This window comes from Bos indicus, chromosome 15, assembly GCF_029378745.1.
Source record: "Bos indicus isolate NIAB-ARS_2022 breed Sahiwal x Tharparkar chromosome 15, NIAB-ARS_B.indTharparkar_mat_pri_1.0, whole genome shotgun sequence".
Lineage (NCBI taxonomy): Eukaryota > Metazoa > Chordata > Mammalia > Artiodactyla > Bovidae > Bos > Bos indicus.
The window spans coordinates 65156401-65182832 of NC_091774.1; the positions used below are offsets into that span (position 1 = coordinate 65156401).

The 26432-nt window shown below is 35.4% G+C and overlaps 1 protein-coding gene across 1 annotated transcript in view; it reads left to right on the forward strand.

Annotated features, from left to right (window-relative positions):
- CAPRIN1 (cell cycle associated protein 1) overlaps positions 1 to 24968 on the forward strand; it is a 36659-nt gene extending 11691 nt beyond the window's left edge. The window contains exons 3-19 of the mRNA XM_070804024.1: positions 2007 to 2069; positions 2174 to 2260; positions 4603 to 4841; positions 4918 to 5000; positions 9110 to 9247; positions 10479 to 10531; positions 10609 to 10695; positions 12019 to 12174; positions 12297 to 12405; positions 14288 to 14349; positions 14825 to 14935; positions 15138 to 15287; positions 16347 to 16497; positions 20367 to 20561; positions 21044 to 21147; positions 21544 to 21607; positions 23135 to 24968. Of these exons, the coding sequence (XP_070660125.1) occupies positions 2007 to 2069; positions 2174 to 2260; positions 4603 to 4841; positions 4918 to 5000; positions 9110 to 9247; positions 10479 to 10531; positions 10609 to 10695; positions 12019 to 12174; positions 12297 to 12405; positions 14288 to 14349; positions 14825 to 14935; positions 15138 to 15287; positions 16347 to 16497; positions 20367 to 20561; positions 21044 to 21147; positions 21544 to 21607; positions 23135 to 23199 (1917 nt within the window). The 3' untranslated portion in view covers positions 23200 to 24968. The remainder of the gene's footprint in view (positions 1 to 2006; positions 2070 to 2173; positions 2261 to 4602; positions 4842 to 4917; positions 5001 to 9109; positions 9248 to 10478; positions 10532 to 10608; positions 10696 to 12018; positions 12175 to 12296; positions 12406 to 14287; positions 14350 to 14824; positions 14936 to 15137; positions 15288 to 16346; positions 16498 to 20366; positions 20562 to 21043; positions 21148 to 21543; positions 21608 to 23134) is intronic.
- Positions 24969 to 26432: the final 1464 nt, after the last annotated feature.

Sequence of the window (26432 nt, forward strand, 5' to 3'; positions counted from 1 at the left end):
ATAATGCTATTATTACATCATAAATCATAATTAAAAGCAAATCTTTAACTTGTTTAGTTTTTTTTTTAAGTAGCCTGTCCTTTTAAAAACATGAACTGTCTTTGTTCATCCTCAGTGTTTAAGGCAGTTTAACTTCTCTCTTAGGGGTTAGGTGTACCGTATCAGTGTAAAAATCTTGATTCATTTTCTTAAAGATTAAGCTTTCTTTTTAAACAGAGTAAGTACCACAAAGTCTCTCATGGTTGGAAGAAATTCAGAATAATATGGTTCACTTTCATAAAGTGTCAGATTTTTTAGGTAATACATGGACATGTATTAGTAAAGTTTTCTTTCGTCTGATTACTAAAGAAAATCTCAAATTGTTGACATTGTAATTCTAGACTTGAATTTTATATTAACTTAGTTGGAGGCTTATTTTTTTAATGTATATATTTAACGTTTTAATTATATAAACGTATTTATTTTTGGCTGTGCTGGGTCTTCATTGCTGTGCAGGGGCTTTCTCTAGTTGTGGAGAGCAAGCTTTCCTCAGTTGCTGAGAGCAGAGGCTGTCCCTAATTGTGGTGTGTAGGCTTCTCTTGTTGCAGAGCATAGGCTCTAGGGTGCAGGTTCATTGGTGTGGTGCCTAGGCTTGGTTGCCCTGGGACATGTGGGATCTTTCTGGACCAGAGATTGAACTGGTATCCCTTGCATTGCAAAGTGGATTCTTAATAACCATTGGGCCACCAGGGAAGCCCTGGGGGCTTACTGTTGTATAAATAGTTCACCTAAGTAAGATTGAATAGTTTCATCATCCATTGATGTTTTAATGATTGTACTGATTTTATTTACCTTTAGTATACCTAAAGTGTGATAAACTTTAAGGTAAAATGATTATGAAAGTTGAATACTGTTTTCTGGTACAAACAAAATGGATCATTTGAAAACAACTTTTGAACACTGCTTTTAAGCTTGTTTCTGTGCCTGAGTTTTATCAGAACCTTAGTTTGTATCTGTTTTCTTGATTTCTTTTTTTTTTTTTTTTTTACTGTTGCCAAGGGTAAGGAATAACTACGTATGTTTGTAATTTATTGTGATTATTTAAGATTTTTCTTCCTTAATTTATATTTCTATTTATTTCTCCTCTGACCCTTAAAACAATTGAATTTTTGACTATACCTTATTACCTGAGTATGTTTGTGGGGGAGTTTTTTAAATTTAAGAATAGTAGCCTAGGAAACCTCCAACTTTGGGCGGGTGGAGGGATGGGAGAATGATCTTAAACCAGAGGCTTAATTTTCTTCCCCCACTCTTGCTCATTTAGTTACGTTTGTGAGAAAATAAAGAGCAAAGCTGATGACTAGTGTACTGTGACTGTAAGTGATAGCTTGAATTTACTTCATTTTTAAGGGGAATGAGTGGGGCACATCAAAGACAGTATGCACATGTCTTTATTGAGAAAAACAAATATACAACGTACATGAATTCTTTGGCGAGGAGGGGAAGAACAAAAATTTAACACTTAGTAAAATAAGGTATCTGATATGGTCACTTGAGTGTAAGTGGACTCCTCATTGAATTGTGGCTGTCACTCATGTGGATGGGTATCATAAGCTTGGGCCATCTGGTGCACATCTTATTTGAGAAGCCCAAAGATGGGGAGGGACACACGTATACCTGTGGCTGATTCATGTTGATGTATGGCAAAAATCATCATAACATTGTAAAGTAATTACTCTCCAATTAAAATAATTTTAAAAATAAGCAGTAACGTATCATTGACTTATAATACAATATTTGGTATCAGCATGGCAGGGATATTTAAATTCATTTTTTAAATTCACAATTAAACTAATGCTGTTTACATACTAACTTAAACTGTAGTTTATCTAAAAAGTATGTAAAAAGTATGTTTAGGGCAAGATTTCAGACAAACTTAAAGAATTATATGGGTTTGTTATTTTAGCATTGTTAAGCTGGTATATACTTCCAGTATGGAATATAATTATTTTTTTCTTTTAATATAGGGCAAGCTTGATGATTATCAGGAACGAATGAACAAAGGGGAAAGGCTTAATCAAGATCAGCTGGTAAATATGTTATATTTTATTTAGATTTTATGTAACTTAATAAGATTAATTTTGTGTTTCTTTGTGTTTCCAGTAAAAGTTGGATTTTCTTTTTGTTATTTTAGGATGCCGTGTCTAAGTACCAGGAAGTCACAAATAACTTGGAGTTTGCAAAAGAATTACAGAGGAGTTTCATGGCATTAAGCCAAGATGTAAGTAAAAGGTGGCATATCTGTTTATAAAATATTAAAAATGAAGGCAGAAAATTTTGTTGTATTTTTTGAGTTTTAGTTTTTGCATTACTGTTGATAAGTTCTCTGCAAGGCGGAGAGGATTGGATCCAATTATATCTAAGTTTCTTTACAATTTTGTAAAGTTTAATGTAACACCTTGAAGATGCCCTTTAAAAGGACTGAGTTTCATATATGACGGACATGTATCATTGGTCTAAAAATTATCTGTGCAAATATATACAGTCAGCCTTCTGTATCTGCAGGGGTCTGGATCCGAGGATTGAAATCCTAGGTTGGTTGAATCCACAGATACAGAGGGTGTACTATAAGGTACTTGGAACATCTATAGATGTTTTGGCATCCATGAGGTGTGGAGTAGTGTGTCCTGGAGTTGAGTCCCCTTGGATACCAAGAGATGGTTGTATAAACGTGATAGACTTCTGCCTTTCACGTATTCCCTTATGCCTCAGGACTATCTTACAATACTGTTAACTATCAGAAAATAAAGAGGCTTGTTTATATAATTGGTTACGACTTTCTCCATTAGGGATCTTAAGGTATGTGGCCGGCTGATATGTTGCACTTGTTTCAGCTCTTGATTCAACGAAGGGGTGTGTTTTTCCCCAACATCTTTTGATGTGACCAAAGTCTTTGGGAACAGGATAAAAAGTACGAGCAGAGTCAAATACTTTTCTTGATAGTTTAGACCAGAAAGTTAATATCCTTCTGAATTAGTGTTGGCTCCTTGGAGAAGGGCTTGCAACAACTTTGAAATATAAAGTTGCCTCTGATTTGTTGAAATAAACAGTTTATTATGTGATGAGAGACAATGTAGTACGTAGATGAAAAGTTCTGATTCTGGAACCAAGCTGCCTGGTTTGAATCCTGATTCTGCCACTTTTACTTAATAGTTGTAAGACTTTAGAGAAAGGATTACTTAACTTTCCTATACCTATATCAGTCAGGGTTTTCCAGAGAAAGAGCCAGTAGTTTAGAAAGGAAAGGGAGAAAAAGAGGGACAAGGCTGTCACATTGCTTCAGTTTTCTTATCTGTAAAAAAAAACCAAAACAATTAGTGCCTACCTCATTATAGGGTTGTGCTTAGAACAGTATTTGAAGCGTAACTAATGGTTCATGCACTTAATATAATGGTTCATGCACTTAATATTATTGTTACTTATTAAATTTTATTGAAGGTGGGAAATATTGATGATACTCCTGAAAATGGAATAGGGGTTATTTGATTTACATCCAAGTAGGGATTTGTTCCATTTAGCTTAGGTCAAAGCCTCAGGCTTGAAGAACCCTGCCCAATTTCTTGTTTCTGATTTTTTTTTTAATGAGTCATAGAAGTAGAATTACCATATACAATTTAATATAGAGTATCTATTTCTGAAGCTACTGTCACAGTGTAAATGAAGATACTTGTATCTTCCTTTGATTTTTTTTTAACACTGGTTAAAAAAGGAACTTTTCACTGGGCCCTTAACTTCCTTGGCAGTCTTTTAACTCTGATCCTTTGTTGCATTTTCCACAGTTATTAAACATGTTTTTTGTTTTTTATTCAAGAGCTTCTTTAACCTAGTTCAAGCCTACCTTTTCTAGTCTTTATAGTCTTCCCTACTTCTCATTTCATCCAAAGTGTCTTTCTTTATTGTCATACTTCTTTTGCTTTCTCAACTTATTTTCTCATTCCTGACTTTCTTCCTAGAATGGAAGTGGTGGATTATTTGGGATAAGAGGGTAGTAGTGTGTTTGACATCTCCGTTTAAGTCAGTAGTAGGCAATTGAAATTAGAATTTTGAACCATTTTCTATTAAAGATAGACATAAATTATTTTTTTTTAATTGTGGCTGTGGTAGGGTTTCTTTTTTAAAATTGGCTCTGAACCTTAATGAAAATTTTTAGTTTTTATACTTTTTATTATGGAAAATTTTAAGAACTAAAGACTATAATGAACTTACATTTACCTATACCTAGCTTCTACAGTTAGCATCATTTCATGAGCAATTATATTTTACCTATACTTATGTCCTCATTTCCTGTCTGCTAGATTATTTTGAAGCAAATATTTGCTTCATTGGTACCATTTCCATAGTGTAATACCTTCTAGGAAAACATGTGTTTTGAATTTCTAATAAATAACTACTTAAAACAGTTCCATTTGTTAAACTTTTAAAGTTGGGAGTCATTCTTTTGTATGTCAGAGTCACATCTAACTCAGTGAGTGAAACGTGTCTTACTTACTTTGGACCTGAAATTGAAGTAAATGAGTTTTTATAAAATTTATTTCTATGTCTTATGTTTATGTCTTTATGCAGATTCAGAAAACAATAAAGAAGACAGCACGTCGGGAGCAGCTTATGAGAGAGGAAGCTGAACAGAAACGTTTAAAAACAGTACTTGAGCTGCAGTATGTTTTGGACAAACTAGGAGATGATGAAGTGAGAACTGACCTGAAGCAAGGTTTGAATGGAGTGCCAATATTGTCTGAAGAGGAGTTGTCGTTGTTAGATGAGTTCTACAAATTAGCAGACCCTGAACGAGACATGAGCTTGAGGTATAGTGGTATAACAGAAACTTCTAAATGTTGTGTTGACAACTGAAAAGTAATTAACCAGATGTTTTATTATTAGGTTGAATGAGCAGTATGAACATGCCTCCATTCACCTGTGGGACTTGCTGGAAGGAAAGGAAAAACCTGTATGTGGAACAACTTGTAAGTATCACTGACAACTTTTGATTTTTGTGACTAAGAACCTTTAAAGTTTAATTTCCTATTTAAAAGTAATGTTAATTGAAGAAAACTTTAGAAATATGTAAGTAATATTCATCCACTGTTTACTTTTTTACTTTTTTGGTTTGTTTCCTTTTTGTATGTTTTTATTTTTTGCAAATTTTTTTTTTGTGTATATAAATCAAAACATCAGCTCAAACAACCAAAAATTGGTAAAGATGGGAGTCCTAAATTAACATAGTTTTGTTCTTAACTTATTCTGTTTCTGGGGGACAGATTAACACCAAATTGGCTTTCATTGTTTTTGGTGTTAAATGGGGACTGGTTTTTCCTTATGGATGAAATCTTGTGAAAAACATTTACTCCACCCCATGCATTCTATTCATGATCATTGCCTTAGTTTTTTTTTTTTTTTTCTTAGACTTCTGCTAATTTCGGATATTCTTTTGTTTGTATTTTGAAAAAGCTAATTAATTATCTAGACCAACAATCTATATATGAGCTCCTTAACTGTAAATATGTAGTTTTTTTGTTTTTTTTTTATAAGATATTTTTAAGTTATACTGCTGCTGCTGTTAAGTCGCTTCAGTCGTGTCTGATTCTGTGCAACCCCATAGACGGCAGCCCACCAGGCTCCCCCATCCCTGGGATTCTCCAGGCAAGGATACTGGAGTGGGTTGCCATTTCCTTCTCCAGTGCATGAAAATGAAAAGGGAAAGTGAAGTTGCTCAGTCATGTCTGACTCTTAGCGACCCCATGGACTGCAGCCTACCAGGCTCCTCCGCCCATGGGATTCTCCAGGCAAGAGTACTGGAGTGGGGTGCCATTGCCTTCTCTTACTTCAGTAAATTAGGAATTTTAGATTTTAACCACTTAGTAAAAGGGACTGGATTGTTAGCAGTTTTTAATGTTGATTTACGGAAGTAGATATTTGAATATACTTAGGAGAAGGAAATGGCAACCCACTCCAGTATCCTTGCCTGGAGAATCCCAGGGATGGGGGAGCCTGGTGGGCTGCCGTCTATGGGGTTGCACAGAATCGGACACGACTGAAGCGACTTAGCAGCAGCAGCAAGGCAAAAGTAAAGTATCTGCATGCCTTGTTTTTTAGCTATTACGATTGAAAACAAATTACAAGAGTTTTTGGCAAAACTGTATGATATAATTTGGGATGTATTTGCTTTAAGGAAACGGGTAAATCAAATACGAGGAGCCAATGCTTGTGTATCTTTTCATGTAAGAAATCCGTTTTCTTGATTTGTTGACCCATGTTGTTTGTATTTGTTGGTTAAAAAAAAAACTTATTGATTTAGTTTTGCTACAAATATGTACTGAATTCCCCACTTGATTAGAAAGTAATTGACATGGGTGTAAATTTGTTAGATTCAAAAGTAGCTTCTGGTCATGTCTGATAAAATTTTCATGAACTCTGTTGAGTAATAAGGGTTAAAGTCTAAGCCTGTCCCTTGTTTTGATGTTATTTTCTACCTAGCCTCATTCTTGCATCTTAGGAATGTACAGTTAATAGAAAGGTGTAATTTACTCAAATTAGTATGGTTTTTGCATTCAGCTTTCATAAGTTTTTAAAACAGCTCTGAGGCAGGAGATTCTGAAGGAGAGGGGGAGAGAGCACATGAAGTGTTCTGTTCAGTATTCAAAAAATTGTTAAATAGTTTATTTGGTCCCGACCAGGGATTGAACCCACGCCTTTGGCAGTGAGAGCACAGAGTCCTATCCACTGTATGGCCAGGAAATTCCTAATAGTTTTATATCAAAGGAGTATAGGATTAACTTTATACTCCTTTGATATAATGTCTCTGAAGTTTCATTTTTATGTATCAGATCAGATCAGATCAGTCGCTCAGTCGTGTCCAGCTCTTTTCAACCCCATGAATCGCAGCACGCCAGGCCTCCCTGTCCATCACCAGCTCCTGGAGTTCACTGAGACTCAAGTCCATCGAGTCAGTGATGCCATCCAGCCACCTCATCCTCCGTCGTCCCCTTCTCCTCCTGCCCCCAATCCCTCCCGGCATCAGAGTCTTTTCCAATGAGTCAACTCTTCGCATGAGGTGGCCAAAGTACTGGAGTTTCAGCTTTAACATCATTCCTTCCAAAGAAATCCCAGGGCTGATCTCCTTCAGAATGGACTGGTTGGATCTCCTTGCAGTCCAAGGGACTCTCAAGAGTCTTCTCCAACACCACAGTTCAAAAGCATCAATTCTTTGGCGCTCAGCCTTCTTCACAGTCCAACTCTCACAACCATACATGACCACAGGAAAAACCATAGCCTTGACTAGACGAACCTTTGTTGGCAAAGTAATGTCTCTGCTTTTGAATATGCTATCTAGGTTGGTCATAACTTTCCTTCCAAGGAGTAAGCGTCTTTTAATTTCATGGCTGCAGTCACCGTCTGCAGTGATTTTGGAGCCCCCAAAAATAAAGTCTGACACTGTTTCCACTGTTTCCCCATCTATTTCCCATGAAGTGGTGGGACCGGATGCCATGATCTTCGTTTTCTGAATGTTGAGCTTTAAGCCAACTTTTTCACTCTCCACTTTCACTTTCATCAAGAGGCTTTTTAGTTCCTCTTCACTTCTGCCATAAGGGTGATGTCATCTGCATATCTGAGGTGATATTTCTCCTGGCAATCTTGATTCCAGCTTGTGTTTCCTCCAGTCCAGCGTTTCTCGTGATGTACTCTGCATATAAGTTAAATAAACAGGGTGACAATATACAGCCTTGACGAACTCCTTTTCCTATTTGGAACCAGTCTGTTGTTCCATGTCCGGTTCTAACTGTTGCTTCCTGACCTGCATACAGATTTCTCAAGAGGCAGATCAGGTATTCTGGTATTCCCATCTCTTTCAGAATTTTCTGCAGTTTATTGTGATCCACATAGTCAAAGGCTTTGGCATAGTCAATAAAGCAGAAATAGATGTTTTTCTGGAACTCTCTTGCTTTTTCCATGATCCAGCAGATGTTGGCAATTTGATCTCTGGTTCCTCTGCCTTTTCTAAAACCAGCTTGAACATTAATAGTTCTTGATCTACATGTACTATACAAGGCCAGGAAATTAACTCCTGACATAGACCTTTACTTGCTGCCCTGACAGCTTTATGTACCAAGTTCTGACAGTTATATTTGCCTTTTAAATATCTTTTGAATCTACTTCTTTCTCTATTTTTCTGCCTTTTCTCTTCTGTAATGCTCTCACCTGAATTCACCATCCATCCCTTTTTAGAATCTTTTAATGGTTTTATTTTAATTACATTTTATATATATATAGTTTGTAAGACCTTACAAACTCTGGCCCTTAACAGTCTTTAGACATATCTTCCTTATGCTTTTTCCTTATTTCCTTTGCTTTAGCCTCAATGCATACTTAAATTGACTTGTATTTGGCATCCTTCTTTGTACAGGGCTTTGTAAATGCTGTTGCCTCTGCCTTGAAATACTTTTTCCCTCTCTACGACTCATCTTCCAGATCTCAGCTCTTGTAATCCTTACACCAGGAAAGCCTCTCATGGTCTCTGCTTGATTAGGTCCGGTGCATGTACTTCTGTGTAGTTCTTTTCACAGATGGTATTTTACTGTTTTTGTGAGTAGTTGAGAGCTCTTCTCTATTGGACTGTTAGCTTAGGGAAGGCAAATACTACGTGTTTCACATACCTTTCTGTAGCCCCAGTGCCTAGTACACTTTTTAACATATAGTTAGGTGCTAAATAAATGCTTAGTGAATGAATAAATGATAATCGGGAGGGCAGATACTGTGTCTTTTACATACCTTTCTGTAGTGCCAGTGCCTAGTACATTGAGTAAGGTATAGTTAGGTGCTAAATATATGGTTATTGAAAGAATTAATGATTTTATTTTGGACTTTTTTTTTGGACTAACTTATTTAAAATGCTTAAAATTTAATACAAATAATTTCTTGTTCACTTATTCTGTAATAAATTTCTTTTGGAATTTAATGTTTTAATTTTTTAAGTAACAGTTGATGGGTTTGTTTTTTTTTTTACTACTATATCTTATAGAATGTTTAATCTTTTAAGTCAGATAGTCTAAGATTATAATTCATAATGTGTTTTTAGATAAAGCTCTAAAGGAAATTGTTGAGCGTGTTTTCCAGTCAAACTACTTTGACAGCACCCACAACCACCAGAATGGTCTGTGTGAGGAAGAGGAGGCAGCCTCAGCACCTACAGTTGAAGACCAGGCAGCTGAAGCTGGTGAGTACTCAGGTGGCTATGAACTTTAGTTTAGGGTCTTGATTTTACTTTCCTTTGCCACAGGTTCAAGCTAGACATTTATTTAGTTACATTTGTACACTTAGATTTTTAGAGAAACTTGAAGCATGACCAAATATTGACAAAACACATTAAGAGTAATTCCCAGAGGTATTAAATATCAGTTATTTATCTTATTGCTCTTTATCCCTGTTACAAATGTCTTTCTCTTGCTACATTATTGGTCAGTTGGAATATGGATAAGGGGGCAACTATTGTATATATGGCTTTTCAAATAGATTTTTGACTGATGTGTGCTCATTTATTGTGGCTTATTACCATGCCAGTATTTGAGGAGAATGGTATGAGGTTTGGTTGTTGTTTTCTATGATGGAGAGTTACAACTATAAATGTCTCAGGCAGCAGAGATCTATTCTAGCACCCAGTGTATCACTAATATATAGGTAAACAGTTACTATGTGGACTTTTACGTTAAGTTGATGAATAAAATTTTGAGTACTATTGGAAGCATTATCTAAGGAGTGTTAGTTTTGTTGTGATAGGTAAAAGCATGGATTCTAGAATCAGATTGCCTGGATAAAATCTTGGCTACAACACGTGTTAGCTGTGAAAAATTGGGCAACTTACTGAACTTCTATAAGTTCAGTATTCTCAGGTTCTTCATTTAGGAAGTAATATGTATACAATGGTAAGCATTTCATACAAGTGTTAGCTATTAGGTTGAAACTAGACGGGAACATTGCAGATTGGTGGAATTTACGGTTGCAGATCCATATAAAGCAATTTAAGTCAGGGTTTTTTTGTTTGTTTTTGTTTGGGGGGAAGGGGCTTGCAAGATCTTGATTCCCTGAGCAGGGATTGAACCTGGGCCCTGCCAGTGAAAGCACTGAGTCCTAACCACTGGACTGCCAGGAAATTCCTCAGTAGTCTTTACCACCCCCCCACCACCACTTTTATGAAGTAGATTAGTGTGGAGACTAGGGTGCTGGTTTATTGGCATCATATTTGATCCAGAATAATTACTGTTGAAATAAGCCTGGAATACATGGTAAAAAAAAAGTTTTCTCCTATTGTAAGAGTAATAAAATACAGAAACTTACTATTAATTATAACTTTGTAAATTCAGACTATATGATGGGGAACTGGATTTAAATGAATTGTTAACTTTTAAAAATATATTTTACACTCTTTGTATCATTTTTCAACCTTTTAGAACCTGAGCCAGTGGAAGAATATACTGAACAAAATGAGGTTGAATCAACAGAGGTATGATTTTTATTTTATGCTAGCTTTTTCTTTCTGTCTTTCAAACAGAGGTCTCAAACATGTACTTTGCTTTGCAGTATGTAAATAGACAATTTATGGCAGAAACACAGTTCAGCAGTGGTGAAAAGGAGCAGGTAGATGATTGGACAGTTGAAACAGTTGAGGTAAGAGTTCTCGATTACAAGGTTGTCTTTTGTCTTTAATTAGTACTTTTTATCTCTCCTAAGAACAAATGTAGATTTTTAAGTATTTTGCATTATAAGTATACTTATTATAATAACAGACTCATTATATAAGACTGTTCTGTTTAAAAGGTGATTTGTTTCTGTTGATATTTAATATAATCACTGCTTGACTGTTCTAATTACAAGAAAATATACAAATATCTATGTGGTTTATGTGCTCAATCTATTAAAGTACACAACCTGTTAATCAGGTTGCACCATGAAAATCTGGTCTCCATGGATAGCCTTCAGAAAGACTACCTAACGGGATACATTGAAGTGTCATCTCAGACTCTTCCTTCACCCTGATGCTGTTGATTACCAAGTTCTGTTAGCTCAGTATTGCGTATAAAGGAACTAAGGTTTTGACTTGCCCAATGGCACCCCACTCCAGTACTCTTGCCTGGAAAATCCCATGGATGGAGGAGCCTGGTGGGCCACAGTCCATGGGGTCGCTAAGAGTCGGACAAGACTCAGCGACTTCGCTTTCACTTTTCACTTTCCTGCATTGGAGAAGGCAATGGCAACCCACTCCAGTGTTCTTGCCTGGAGAATCTCAGGGACGGGGGAGCCTTGTTGGCTGCCGTCTATGGGGTCGCACAGAGTCGGACACGACTGAAGCTACTTAGCAGCAGCAGCAACAGCCAGGCAGAGAATTTTGTAAATTGGTAATAACAATTAGTGAGATTTCTTAGCAGAGCAGGGAATTACTTAAAACAATAATTAGGAGAAATTATTAGGAAGATGATAGGTAGAGTGAAATTTGGCTTCTGTAGCAATTTAGACAAGGTGTGATAGAGCTTGATCTTATGGTACTGGTGGAGAGTGAAGTGATAGGAACTCAAGTTTAATGATAATAATAGCTAACATTTTCTTGAATGCTTAGTATATATCAGGTACTGAGATAGATATATATTTATATATAGATGTATAGGTTTACTTACTGTAGAAGGGTTAATAGTTTAAGCAAAATACTTGATTTTAGGACGTAGACACGGTATTTTTTTTTTTTTTTTTTTAAAGCTGTTTACAAGGTAAACCTGAAATGCTATTAATATGTGGCAACCCTGTGTAATTGGGAACACTGTAGAAGTGAGAGCATTGATCAGAATGTTAACTTCAACTTAATTTGGTCAGGTTGATGACATTCAAATCTGTTATTCTGTTTATAGTATACATGGTATGTGTAATTTGGGGACCAGTCATGACGGTGATGGATGGAGCTCTGTCATTCTACCAACCTGTCTTCTTCTTCTGCTTTAGGTGGTAAATTCACTCCAGCAGCAACCTCAGGCTGCATCTCCTTCAGTACCAGAACCCCACTCTTTGACCCCAGTGGCTCAAGCCGATCCCCTCGTGAGAAGACAGCGAGTACAGGACCTTATGGCACAAATGCAGGGGCCCTATAATTTCATACAGGTAGATACTAGTCAAACACTATGATAGATAGGTTAAGTGTTTACATTAACTTAATTACATTATATCCTACCTAAACTTTATACATTATATCCTACTTAAATATGAATTGCATTATATCCTAGGATTCAATGTTGGATTTTGAAAACCAGACACTTGATCCTGCCATTGTATCTGCACAGCCGATGAATCCAGCACAGAACATGGACATACCCCAGCTGGTTTGCCCTCCAGGTTGGTAGTGACATGTTTATGTGAGAAATACAGAACCAGTGTTTTTAGGTTATGTAAAGTTTGTGAAAATTAATCTTTTTATTTTTAATGTTTACTTTCAGATCTTGTGTCTTTTAATTTGGTAAGAAATGTTAACTCTTTTTTCCTATAATAAGAACCATAAATGTAGTAGTTCCATTGTTATTAGTGGTGGGTTTTTTTTTTTGGTAACTTTATTGGCATGTGGACATACAGAAACATACATGCAAATTTAAAGTGTGATGAGTTTTTACAAATTTGAACTCACCAGCACCCAGAAGTGGAAGATTACTAATACCCCAAAAGCCTACTTGTGTTCTCTTGTAGTCTAGTTACTACCTCTTCCCTTGCCCTATAGCAGCCACATCCTGACTTGTACAACTATAGATGTGTTATACCTGGTTGTTTTTTTTTTTTTTTTTTTTGGTATGATGAAATTTTGCTTGGCTTTTTAAATTTCAAAATTAACCTAGGAATGGACTTCCCTAGTGGTCTAGTGGTTAAGACTCTATGTACCCAATACAGGGGGTGCGGGTTTGATCCCTGGCGAGGCAACTAGGATCCTACATGCTGTGTGACAAAAAAACGTTATCTATATTTGAAAAAAGGAAACACCAAATTACTTTTTAAAAATTAATCTATAAAAGATAGGTGTCTTTCTCTGAAGGATGATTGCAGCTTTTTAGGAGGATTTCTGAACATTTTATTACTTTTAAAAATGAGATGGAGTAGTGAGTGGGTAAGGAAATGCTTAAGAGGAAAGTGGAAGAGATGGACTAGAAGACAGCTGAAGTTTCCATTTCTCACTAGTCTTATACCATTATTTGAAACAGCACAATAAATAGCGTTGGTGCTTTTGTATTGGGTTAAGTGGAGCATCTCTTAAAGACCATTAGTAATTTTGAGTCTTGTTTTTTTCCTACAACATGTCAGCATTAAGGGCATAAACGTGGAACAATATGAAGTAACACATTTAATGTTGATCTTAAATGTTATAAAAGGAGTTGCTGGTGAAAGCAACTAGTAAACTATGTTTGATAAACACAGTTAATATGGTAAGTTAGGATTTTTCTAAAGGAAAGGGAGCTCTTATCTCTACCAAGAGTTAGAAAACAGATCAGGGACTCACAAAGTTATTAGTGTTCACTTTTTGAGCTCTACCAGAGGAAGAAAATACATAGTTTTCTTAGCTATGCCAGTCAACACATGCACCACTGATATAACCTGTAAAGCTATTTAGATTTTCAGGTGGTGGTAAGTCAACTAGACTCTCCAGTGAAAATGGATGATTTCCAAATGACTAACCAAAGATACTGTATTTTTGATTATCTGTTTAACCATGATTTGGAAGAGTAGTGGAAGAATGATGAAAGTTGACAATAACATGCACACTGAATTGAATATAGGCTTTTTAAAGATAAATTTTTATTTTTTCCAGTGGAAGCATTTGAAATTATATTGAAAGTAGATAGTTAAAATACTTCTGAATATTATCTATCTCAAAATTTTGACTATGCTCCTTTGTAGTTAACTGCTTTAAAAAGCTCTTTTTCAGGGATAATTCTAGCATTGATTCTTATTCTGCTTTACACCTATTTGTTAGTATTGTTTCACTAACACTCCAAAAAAAAAAAGTGAAAGGCATGTGGTAGTTGATTAATAATAATGAGTATCAGTTAATTGAAAATGCTCATTTGAAAGCTAAAATCCTTCCTGTACTTCCCCATTTATTTTCCTAATTGCTAAATAGTTTATTTAGGATTTGGCTATAGAAAATTGACTTTAGAGACTAAGTAAAAGATCTTTATACATCTCTGAAGAAATTTTATTTTGTATGACAGTATTTTTTTGGTCAATTTTACAGTTCATTCTGAATCTAGACTTGCTCAACCTAATCAAGTTTCTGTACAGCCAGAAGCTACACAGGTAAGACTGAAATATTTTTGTAGTTTTTGTTTTTAATCTGTTCTTTGGTCTCTTTCTTAGCTAGCTTATGAAAACCAAGTGTGAGTTTGATCACTGTCAAGTCTGGCATGAGTAGCTATCAACTTTTATTTCCATGTTTACATTTATTTTTCTTTTAATAAACTAATAAAAACAATTTATTTGTTAATCCTTATGGTTTTTAATTATAATGAAGTTTTTAAATTTCAAACTGAGAATTTGAGATGACATAGTTTAGATTTCATAATTTTAAAATTTAGTGTAGATATTATCTGCATTTATAGGGAACTTCGTAATTGGGCTTGGGTTTATTAACTTTGAGCTTTAATAATATATGTATTTTCCCAGTTGTTAGGTTTTATAGTCTCTTTAACATGAATGTCTATTTCTTAGCCCTATATGTAATGAAGTTGGTTTATAACAGAATGAAGCTTTGATTTCTTTACTTCTTTGTTAGGTTCCTTTGGTTTCATCCACAAGTGAGGGATATACAGCATCTCAACCCTTGTACCAACCTTCTCATGCTACTGACCAACGACCACAAAAGGAACCGATTGATCAGATTCAGGCAAGTTGTGTTTCTAGGTCATATAAACTTGATGAGGCACTTGAATTGGGTGGAGGCAAATAACTGTTAATACAGTATCTCTTTATTTTGGACCTAACACATTCACTATATTTTTATTTCATAAGATAGTTGCGTTTATTAACATACGTATGGTCTTAGTTCACTGCATCTGTTAAAGTGCATCTGTTCACTTTGTGTTTAGGCGACGATCTCTTTAAATACAGACCAGACTACAGCATCATCATCCCTTCCTGCTGCTTCTCAGCCTCAAGTGTTCCAGGCTGGGACAAGCAAACCTTTACATAGCAGTGGAATCAATGTAAATGCAGCTCCATTCCAATCCATGCAAACGGTAAGCAGATTAAGTCAGTTGACATTAAGTGCCTGGTGTGTACTATCTTCATGTAGAGTCTCAGCAAAATGTCACAAAAACTTTGTGCTTGAGTCTGCATCTACTGTAACTTTAGGTTATGTTTAATTGAACATAAAACTCATTTTTTTCTGTTCACAGAGATAAACTTGAATCTTAGGAGTTATGTGCCTACATTTTGTTTTGTAGTTTCACCCTTTAACAGAATTTTAAATTTGAAAAAAGTAGACTGATATATATCATTGGTCTTCCCTTGTGGCACAGTGGTAAAGAATCTGCCCCCCAAAACAGAAGATGTGTGGGTTCGGTCCTTGGGTCAGAAAGATCCTCTGAAGAAGGAAATGGCAAATCACTCCAGTATTCTTGCTTGGAAAATTCCACGGAAAGGAGCCTGGTGGGCTACAGTTCATAGGGTCCTAAAGAGTAGGACACGGTGGAGCATACACACAACACAGATCATTACCTAGAGATCAGTTGTTTACACTTTACCATATTTACTGAATCTTTTAATTTACTGAATTATATCTCAGAGTAATAGATGTTATGATACTACTCTTTGGTTCTTCAGTGAGCATCTCTAAATTGCAAGATTTCTAGAAAATAATGATAATGAAAATCCTGTGATCAATGGAATATAGCTAAAACAGTGCTCACAGGAAAATTCATAGTCAAATGCTTAAAATACTAATTTTCGATTAAAATATAATGAAATAGTCAACTTTAAGTTCATAGATTTAATTTATCGAAGTGATAATGTCTCAGGGGTTTGCATCTTTTAAGATTTCTCATTTATAATAGCATTTCCAAGGATTCTGATTCTGTGTCTTCTCAGATTTTTAATCCCTGTTTATACTCTGCTAAAAAGTGCTGTATGACATGTGTGTGTGTGTATGAGAGAAAGAGAAATAAATATCTTTGAGACTTTTGTGATACTTGTTGTTTACATCTCAGTTAAAACCAACATTGAAATCTGCCACGTTAAAAGTAGGTAAATGATTAGCATAAAGGGAAGAACTAATCATTTACTTTATTTACTTATAGGTATTCAATATGAATGCCCCAGTTCCTCCTGTTAATGAACCAGAAACTTTAAAACAGCAAAATCAGTACCAGGCCAGTTACAACCAGAGCTTTTCCAGTCAGCCTCACCAAGTAGAACAAACAGAGCTTCAGCAAGAACAGCTTCAAACAGGTAGGAAAACCAGTGTCACTCATTGGCTTCTTGCTTTCCACTGGAGTGATTGACATTGTTAGGCGAGTTTGGATTTGACAGTGGCAGTGACCAAGAGTTTTTATTTTGGTAGTAGTCCAAAACAAATTAATTTTTCATTGCTGATTCTGAGTACAATCAAGTCCATATTTGTTGTATGTGAATTATGTGCAGGTTTTGGAGACCATATGCCCATTTTCCTTTGGTCAGTGAGTTTTCATAATAGCCTATGTCATTGGTGATTTTAGTGGAATTAAACTTGATATTTGAATTAGGATCAACTTTGGTTTTAATTGCTAATTAATTGAAGCCTGGTAGCATGATATCTGGCAGCAAGTCAGTTATACAAAGTTAAGCAGTAAAGGCATGGTAAGTCTACATTTAGTAGACTAGGTTAAAACAAAGTCCTTGCCAGCAAATAAGGTCACAATTTGGCTGGTTACCATATCTCTCACAATAGTAGGTTTCTTATATTTGTAAGACATAAATATATATATATTTTTAGGTCTTTGCTAATTCAATTCAAATAATTAGAGATTTAATTTGAATCCCACAGCAAACTAGTAAACCTGACTGATGTGAATAACTCTTCTGATTTCTTGACAGACTTGGGTCAACAATAATTTTTCTTACATATCCCTGTGGTAGTTAGCATCACTAATCAGTAGAGTTTGAATCAACCATACTCTGATAGAAATTTGGCAGTTATGCAGTCTATGCTTCTGAATGATAAAATTGGACTTCTCATTCTCAGGCTTCTTTAATTATTCAGTGCCATGTAAAGGCATACCTTGAGGTTTGGTTCCAGACCACTGCAATAAAGCAAATACCTCAAAGTGAGTCATATGAATGTTTTGGTTTCCTAGTACATATAAAAATTCTCTTAACACTATACTATAGTCTATTAAGTGTGCAGTAATAGCATCATGCCTAAAAAACAGTGTACATGCCTTAATTAAAAAATACTTTATTGCCCCAAAATGCTAACCATCCTCCAAGACCTCACTTGAGTTGTAACATCAAAGATTGCTGACTGCAGATCACCATAACTTATCTAATAATGAAACAGTTTGAAATATTGTGACAATTACCAATATGTGATTTATCATATTGATAAATTTATCAATTTGATTTATCATTTGATTTGGTTAGTTTTGCCTTTCATGCCAGTTGAGTTCAAGCTATCTTATATTCTACTCAACTTCACTAATTGACTATGAAGCATTGATGCTAGATAATCTTTTTTTACCATGTCAAAATATATGTTATTAATGAAAATTAACTTCAATACATTTACAGAGATTTTCAGTACAAAATAAATCAGCCCCATATGCTTTGTTCAAATACATCCACACTACCACTAGATAGCCATCAACTCTTATCTAGAATATTGCAACTCTCTCCCTTGACTCTTACGTTAGCCCAGTCTGTTTTCTACACAGTAGCTAGAGTGATTTTAAAATGTAAATCAGATGTCTCTCTTCCTATTCAGAGCCTCCCAGTGACTTTCAATTATATTTAGAAAAGAAACCCAGTCTTTACCTTAGTTTACGAGATCCATGATCTAGGCCCCTACCTTGATCCTGTTGTATGTCCTATTTTCTTCTTTATGTGCCCAAACAAACAGCCACAGACACAAATTCTCTTCTTTCTTTAATGTAAAGAAAAAGTCGTTTATGCTTTGTTTTCTTTTTGCCTGAAACTTTATTCCACTGTTTGCATACCTTGCTTTGTGACTTTTAAGCCTGTGCTCAGATACCACCTCACAGAGACCTCCCTTCATTGCCTTGTCCAAATATAATGTGCTTACTTTAGTTATTCACTTACCCTACTTGGTGTTTTGCTTAATCTCTTATTACCTGAAATAATATAGATGTTTTTACTTGTATGTATGTTTTATTCACTTATTATTTCCTACTATTAAAACTTCCTTATGGGCAAGAATTAGGCGTCAGAAACTATCTCATCCCTTGTGTCTAGGACCTGGCTTGGCATGTTGAGGGCGTTAAACGATATTCATTGATTAAGTCAGTGTATCCCATCGTTTTAGACATTTTTTTTTTTTTTTTTTAATTTATTTGGCCACACTGGGTCTTAGCTGTGGCATGTGGATCTTTAGTGGCAACATGTTGGATCCAGTTCCCTAACCAGGGGGCTGGCCCCCAACATTTGGAGCGTGGCGTCTTAGCCACTGGACCACCAGGAAAGTCCCCTATCATTCCAGAAGTTTTGGATTAGTATCTCATCAAGAATGACCTGAAAAAAAGATCTGGCAAGGATATTTGACTTTTTTTTATGGACTAAAAGTGTGTGCTTATGCTTTATGTGCACTTAACTAGGATCTTTAAAGATCACACTAATTGTTCTGCTTTGAGTTTGTTGCAGTGAGATTTGACCAAGGATAATAAAGTTCTTACTGACAAAGTCGAAAATTCACTTCTTCTGACCATTTTCTACTTGCGTATGAATGAATCTTTTTATTTAAAAAAAAAAAAAAAAATTTTTTTTTTTTTTAGCCACACCATGTGGCATGGCAGGATCTCAATTCCCCCACTAGGGATCAAACCCGTGTCCTAACTGCTGGATCGCCAGGGAATTTCCTGAGTGAATCTTTATGGATAGAAAATGTTACTGGTACTTCTGATATTTGCTTTATAATTATGTTTTGAGAATGTAGTAAAAGATAATTTATATAGAAAGATCACATTGTGCTTAGGTGTATTTGGTCCATTACATGGTTCAAAAAAAGAGCCTTTTCTTCCTAGGCATTCTCTAGTTTTTTCATTGCAAAATAGCATTCTGAGAACTCATAAACATGGATTTCTTGAAGATACAAAGTAGGTCAGATAAATTTTCAAGACTCAAACTACCTTTTCTCTCTGCCCAAACATACGAGATTTGGGCTGACTGGAGGCTGCTGACTTTTTCTTCCTTGAGTATGGCTCTTCCTTTGGTCTATACCTTCCTTATCTCCCAAAGTTACTGTTAGCATTGTTTTTTCTCTCCTGTGAATTATGAACATTGGGGTAATACCAGGAATGTACCTTGCTATTTTATTTTTGAAGGTTTCTAGATTTTAGGCTTCTCCCCATTGTGGAAGGAGGAGGGATCTAAGAGTATGGACAACCTTCCATACTAGAATACTTCCATACTTCCAATAATAGAACCTTCACTTCAGGGGGTTAAGTGCCAGTGTGAGTACTATTTAATTCTTTTCTAAATTGGCTGTGCATTAAAGATACTTGAAATGTACTCAAGTATTATGATAGGGTATATGTTGAAGGCCTCTGCTGATTTATCTTTGTAACTGAGTATTGTAGCTATAGCTGCTTAGCTATGGGAAGGTATGTTTTTGTATGTTTTAACAAATATCAAGGGAAATTTCGAGGAATAAGAAAACTAGCGATAGGAGCTTTATTATAATGAAAAGAAATAATTAAATGGTACAGAATCTAAGTATTTCAGTACATAAAATCTTTTGATTATTGTAGGTCATTTGTGCTATACAGAGGTGCCTCTCAGAAGATGTTTAAATAATACAGCCTTTCAAGTCACTTGGAAGGGTAGAATGGTGTGCTTTCACACAACGTGTGCTCTCAGAGGTCTGGAATTATTGTTGGAGAATTTCATTCTCTTAGCTTAGTACAGGGGTAGGAGCAAGACAGGGATTTCATTAATGTGTAGTTTTCTCTGTTATTAATATGAAAATTTAAGGACAGAATTAAACTTTGAGGAGACTGTAAGACATTTCTTAAGCGAGAAAGCATATAGGAAATCAGGCAAATTGTAATGGTGTGTGTATCTGTGTGTGTGTATACATGTATATATGTATTTTTTTCTTTCTGTTATAGTGGTTGGCACTTATCATGGTTCTCAGGACCAGCCCCATCAAGTGACTGGTAACCACCAGCAGCCTCCTCAGCAGAACACTGGATTTCCACGTAGCAATCAGCCCTATTACAACAGTCGTGGTGTGTCTCGTGGAGGTTCCCGTGGTGCTAGAGGCTTGATGAATGGATACAGAGGACCTGCTAATGGATTCAGAGGTAAAGACAAAACCCCCCAAAAGAAAGTTCATATTTTCTGATTTGCACAGTATATAGAAATACGTCATGTTGTTTATGAAAAATTGTATCTCTCTGCATTAGCTTCTTATGTACAGTGTAAACCAGTTTTTTTTTTTTTGTATGTGTTGATAAGAGTTATTTAAGTTGGCAGAACTGGGACTGAGTATTTTGTATCTATTAAACCCATATCTACCACTGTCCTGTAAGGGATAGTGCTTTCTATAAATTACGAGACCTTATGGAGATTTGTTGTTTTTGTGTGTGTATGTGCAAGTATAGGTAACTAGTTTCATCTTCTAAGGCAATAGAGACAAATAGATCAGGGTAGGAAATTAGAAATTAGTTTGAATAACTAGCATGGCTTACAGGTTTCAGTTCTTCCTTGGTCAGTAGTGAGAAGGTAAAAACTCCTTAAGATAAAAAAATATATATATTCTTTTTCTTCTTGTCCTAAATTTTAGGAGGATATGATGGTTACCGCCCTTCATTCTCTACTAACACTCCAAACAGTGGTTATACACAATCTCAATTCAGTGCTCCCCGGGACTACTCTGGCTATCAGCGGGTAGGTGAAATTGTTTAAAAATATAAACCTGACCTAAGTACCGCAATGAAAGGGACTAATGTAGTTGCTTGACGAACTAGAATAAGTAATTTGGGGCTAATTTTGAACCTCTGTACAAGATACTTCTTTGTGGAGAATGATGACTTTTGCTTTCCTTAGCACTCAGTATAGGGATTCATTTAATAGAGTTTTATAAACACAATGATTTTTATGAGCAAAGAAGTGTATCTCGTTGATCTTGAAAATAAGAGAAGTACTACTACGGAATATCTTACAGCAATGCTATGTTTAAATGTCTAAAAGAATAACAGAATTTTGTATGCTATAAAAGACTGTAAGAATAGAGTAAGCATTAAAAATTACCTTTTCTTCAGTACTAACTAGCTTGTCTTTTAGGATGGATATCAGCAGAATTTCAAGCGAGGCTCTGGGCAGAGTGGACCACGGGGAGCCCCACGAGGTAATATTTTGTGGTGGTGATCCTAGCTCCTAAGTGGAGCTTCTGTTCTGGCCTTGGAAGAGCTGTTCATAGTCTGCATGTAGGTTACATGTTAGGAATACATTTATCATTTCCAGAGTTGTTGCTAGGGATTAAATGAAATGCTCTGTTTCTAAAACTTACCTTGAACCCAAATTTAATTTTTTGAATGATTATCCCTGTTACTATATAAACTGTCTTGAAAACTAGAACATTTCTCCTCCTCAGAAAGTGTTTTTCCAACTGCAAATTATTTTTCAGGTCCTAAAACCTGCTAAATGTTTTTAGGAAGTACTTAAACTGAAACATTTTTGTAAGACATTTTTGGAATGAGATTGAACATTTATATAAATTTATTATTCCTCTTTAATTTTTGAAACATGCTTATTATATTTTAGGGCCAGAAACCCTTTAATGGCCGGATAAGCCATAGTTACATTTAGAGAACCATTTAGAAGTGATAGAAAATTGAAATTTCAATGACTTTTGGGCCACTATTAGTGATATAAATGTCATTATTTCTGACTTTTAAACAAAGCCTCCAAATTCATAACCAACTTGCAGGACTATACTTAAAAATTACAGGTTTAAGAGTTTTTTGTTTTGTTTCTTAATATAGGAAAACTACTTCCTATTTGGGTAGGAAGTCAATCTGTGTAACAATTAAGGTAGCATTTCATACGATCTGAAGTTCTAAATGGTTCTCTGATTTGAGGGAAGTTGAATTGATTTCCTCTAGATATTGGCCATAATATGTATACAAATGTATATTAAGGAGGAATTACAAAATTCTTTAATTTCAATGCTAGTAGAAACTGGCCAGCAAAAAAGGTGCATTTTTTTTTTTTAATTATGGATCACTTGGGAATTACTGACTTGAAGTATCAAAGGATATTTGCATGTGAATGTGGGTTATGTTCTTTCTCACCTTGTAGCATATTCAATGAAAGTTGAGTTGACTGGTAGCTAAAAATCTGTTTTAACAGCATGTAAAAAGTTACTTTATCTGTTACAACTCATTATACAATTTTGAATGTTATGTAGTTTCTTTATAACAGTTTAGGTAATAAGGTCTGTTTTTCATTCTGGTGCTTTTATTAATTTTGATAGTATGATGTTACCACTGAAATGTAAGCTAGCGTGTGTACTAGAATGTAAGCTCCACGAGAGCAGGTACTTTGTCTGTCTTCACTGCTGTATCTATTTCCAACGCCTGGTGACAGTGCCTGGCACATAGTAGGCACTCAATAAATACTTGTTGAATGAATGAATGAATGAGTACTGGTGGAATACTCCATTAGCTCTACTCTTCTTTTAACTAGAGAACATGAGCAAATTTGCGCATGACAACTTCCAGGACAGGTGAAACTTGAACACTGAAGAATTGACCTCTTAAACCTAATAATGTGACAAGCTGCCCACATGCTTCTTGACTTCACATGAAAATCTGCTTGAAGGCAAAACAAATAATATTTGAAAGAAAAACCAAATGCCATTTTTGTCTTCTAGGTCGTGGAGGGCCCCCAAGACCCAACAGAGGGATGCCGCAAATGAACACTCAGCAAGTGAATTAATCTGATTCACAGGATTATGTTTAATCGCCAAAAACACACTGGCCAGTGTACCATAATATGTTACCAGAAGAGTTATTATCTATTTGTTCTCCCTTTCAGGAAACTTATTGTAAAGGGACTGTTTTCATCCCATAAAGACAGGACTACAATTGTCAGCTTTATATTACCTGGATATGGAAGGAAACTATTTTTACTCTGCATGTTCTGTCCTAAGCGTCATCTTGAGCCTTGCACATGATACTCAGATTCCTCACCCTTGCTTAGGAGTAAAACATAATATACTTTAATGGGGTGATATCTCCATAGTTATTTGAAGTGGCTTGGATAAAGCAAGACTGACTTCTGACATTGGATAAAATCTACAAATCAGCCCTAGAGTCATTCAGTGGTAACTGACAAAACTAAAATATTTCCCTTGAAAGGAAGATGGAAGGAGTGGAGTGTGGTTTGGCAGAACAACTGCATTTCACAGCTTTTCCACTTAAATTGGAGCACTGAACATTTAGATGCATACCGAATTATGCATGGGCCCTAATCACACAGACAAGGCTGGTGCCAGCCTTAGGCTTGACACGGCACTGTTCACCCTCTGGCCAGACGACTGTGGTTCAAGACATGTAAATTGCTTTTTAACAGCTGATACTGTATAAGACAAAGCCAAAATGCAAAATTAGGCTTTGATTGGCACTTTTCGAAAAATATGCAACAATTAAGGGATATAATCTGGATGGCCGCTTCTGTACTTAATGTGAAATATTTAGATACCTTTCAAACACTTAACAGTTTCTTTGACAATGAGTTTTGTAAGGATTGGTAGTAAATATCATTCCTTATGACTTACATTGTCTGTCACTAATCCTTGGATCTTGCTGTATTGTCACCTAAATTGGTACAGGTACTGATGAAAATCTAATGGATAATCATAACACTCTTGGTTACATGTTTTTCCTGCAGCCTGAAAGTTTTTATAAGAAAAAGACATCAAATGCCTGCTGCTGCCACCCTTTTAAATTGCTATCTTTTGAAAAGCACCAGTATGTGTTTTAGATTGATTTCCCTATTTTAGGGAAATGACAGTCAGTAGTTTCACTTCTGATGGTATAAGCAAACAAATAAAACATGTTTATAAAAGTTGTATCTTGAAACACTGGTGTTCAACAGTTAGCAGCTTATGTGGTTCACCCATGCAGTTTAGTGTTACAAATTTTATGGTTATCTCCAGCAGCTATTTCTACAGTACTTGCACTTACCTTTTGTCTAACCCTAATTGAATTATCTGTTTCACATGGAGGTATTTATATTCAAAGTGGTGATTCCCTCCCCTAGATGTATAGGGAGAGTCCCAAGCCTGATGACGGTGGACAGTTTAGTAATTTATGTGCGATGCTGAAATTTGTGCCAGCAGTTGGAGCACTAGTTGTGTGTGCCTGTGAACTTAATGCTGCTTGTTGTATCCCACTTTGACTTCATGGGAAATGAACCCCACCTTATATTAAGCAAAGGCTACTAAGTTAATGGTATTTTCTGTGCAGAAATTGAATTTAGTTTTCAGCCTTTAGCTAAGGACTTTTTCCAGTAGGTGCTCAGCTACTTAAACCCATAAAACTATTCTCAAACATTCATCATTAGACAACTGGAGTTTTTGCTGGTTTTGTAACCTTCTAAAATGGATAGGCTATTGAACATTCCACATTCAAAGTTTTGTAGGGTGGTGGGGAAGGGGGGAATCTTCAATGTTTATTTTAAAATAAAAGAAGTTCTTGACTTTTCTCATGTGTGGTTGTGGTACATCATATTGGAAGGGTTATCTGTTTACTTTTGCAAATAAGTATTTCTTCTGCTAGCACCTCCCCTTGTGTGCTTTAAATGACATCTGCCTGGGATGTACCACAACCATATGTTTGTTTTATTTTAGGCAGATAGATAAAATATTTGTGGTTTACTGGGTAATCCCTAGATGATGTGTGCTTACGATCTTTCTATATATAAAACTAACTTTGCTATCTGTGTAGAAAATAATTTCATGACATTTAAAATCCGAATTGAAATAAGTTCTTTATACAGTGGTCTCTCTGAATCAGTTCAGAGATGGGATGGGGGAGAAATGCTTTCTAGGTTTCAAACTTCTATGCATTAGTGCAGATGTTGTGAATGTGTAAAGATATTAGTAATTTGATTATTTCTATGTATGTTTTTAAAAGAATCATTTGTTCTTTTTGAGATATTATACCTTTTTTTGGCATTCTACCATTGTAGTCTAAACCTAAAACTTTTATGCCTCAATTTAGACTATATTTTTTAAAGGAGCACCTCTCTGTGGTGCAGAGAACTTTTTAAAAAGTCCCATTAAGATCTGAGTCTTGGTACTAAGTGTTCTGTATAATTTGTGGATGCTTGATGCTTATCCTCCCTGCAGGAGGCCTTGCGTGGGCAAATGCATATTCTAGCAGAGTTGAAAAGAGATGGTTGTCACATGTGGCACTGTGGCTTGGTATAGCAAGATGCCATATATAAAGTACTTTCATTTAAATGCACAGTATCAATCATCTCATGTGGATAATGAGACTTCTGTTTTAAAGCTTTACAGTGTCATTGATTACCTTGGCTAGGGCAATTTTATTTTCAGATCTTAATATCCCTAAAGAATATTATTGAAAGAGGTTTTCTGATCATCGTTATCTTCATATTAAAACAAAATCCGTTAAGTATTTTTAATCAGCTAGCTTCTGCTGTTCTTTAACCTCCTATGTATATATATATATGACTCCGTGATGTGGGAGACGTCACTTAGAGACATGAGAATGTGTATTTATTCTCAGAAAGTTAATTAACAGATGTTCTGTTAACAACCAGTTCATAAAATGTAGAAAGTAGTTGAATATTCAGCCTCCTAAGTGTCTTAGGAAATTTGTATTGTTCATTATATTTTCAATAATATATCTTAGGGGGAATTGGATACAGGTAAGCACAAAGTTAAAACCCATTGTTTCATCTCATCTGAGTTTCTGAATCTCATCCCATTTGAGTTCTTATTAAGCACTCTGAAGTTTTATTGACTAAGTTATATTAAAAAATCAGTATTGCTCTTAAGCTTATTATCCCTTCTAAAGAGTTAATGGGGGGAGGGAAAACCCTCAGGAATATGAAAATAATTTGTTAAGGCTCATTCTATACCCTTTCTCATTTTGAATTCTACAAATATACTGGAAAAGACTAGTGAATGTTTTAAATTA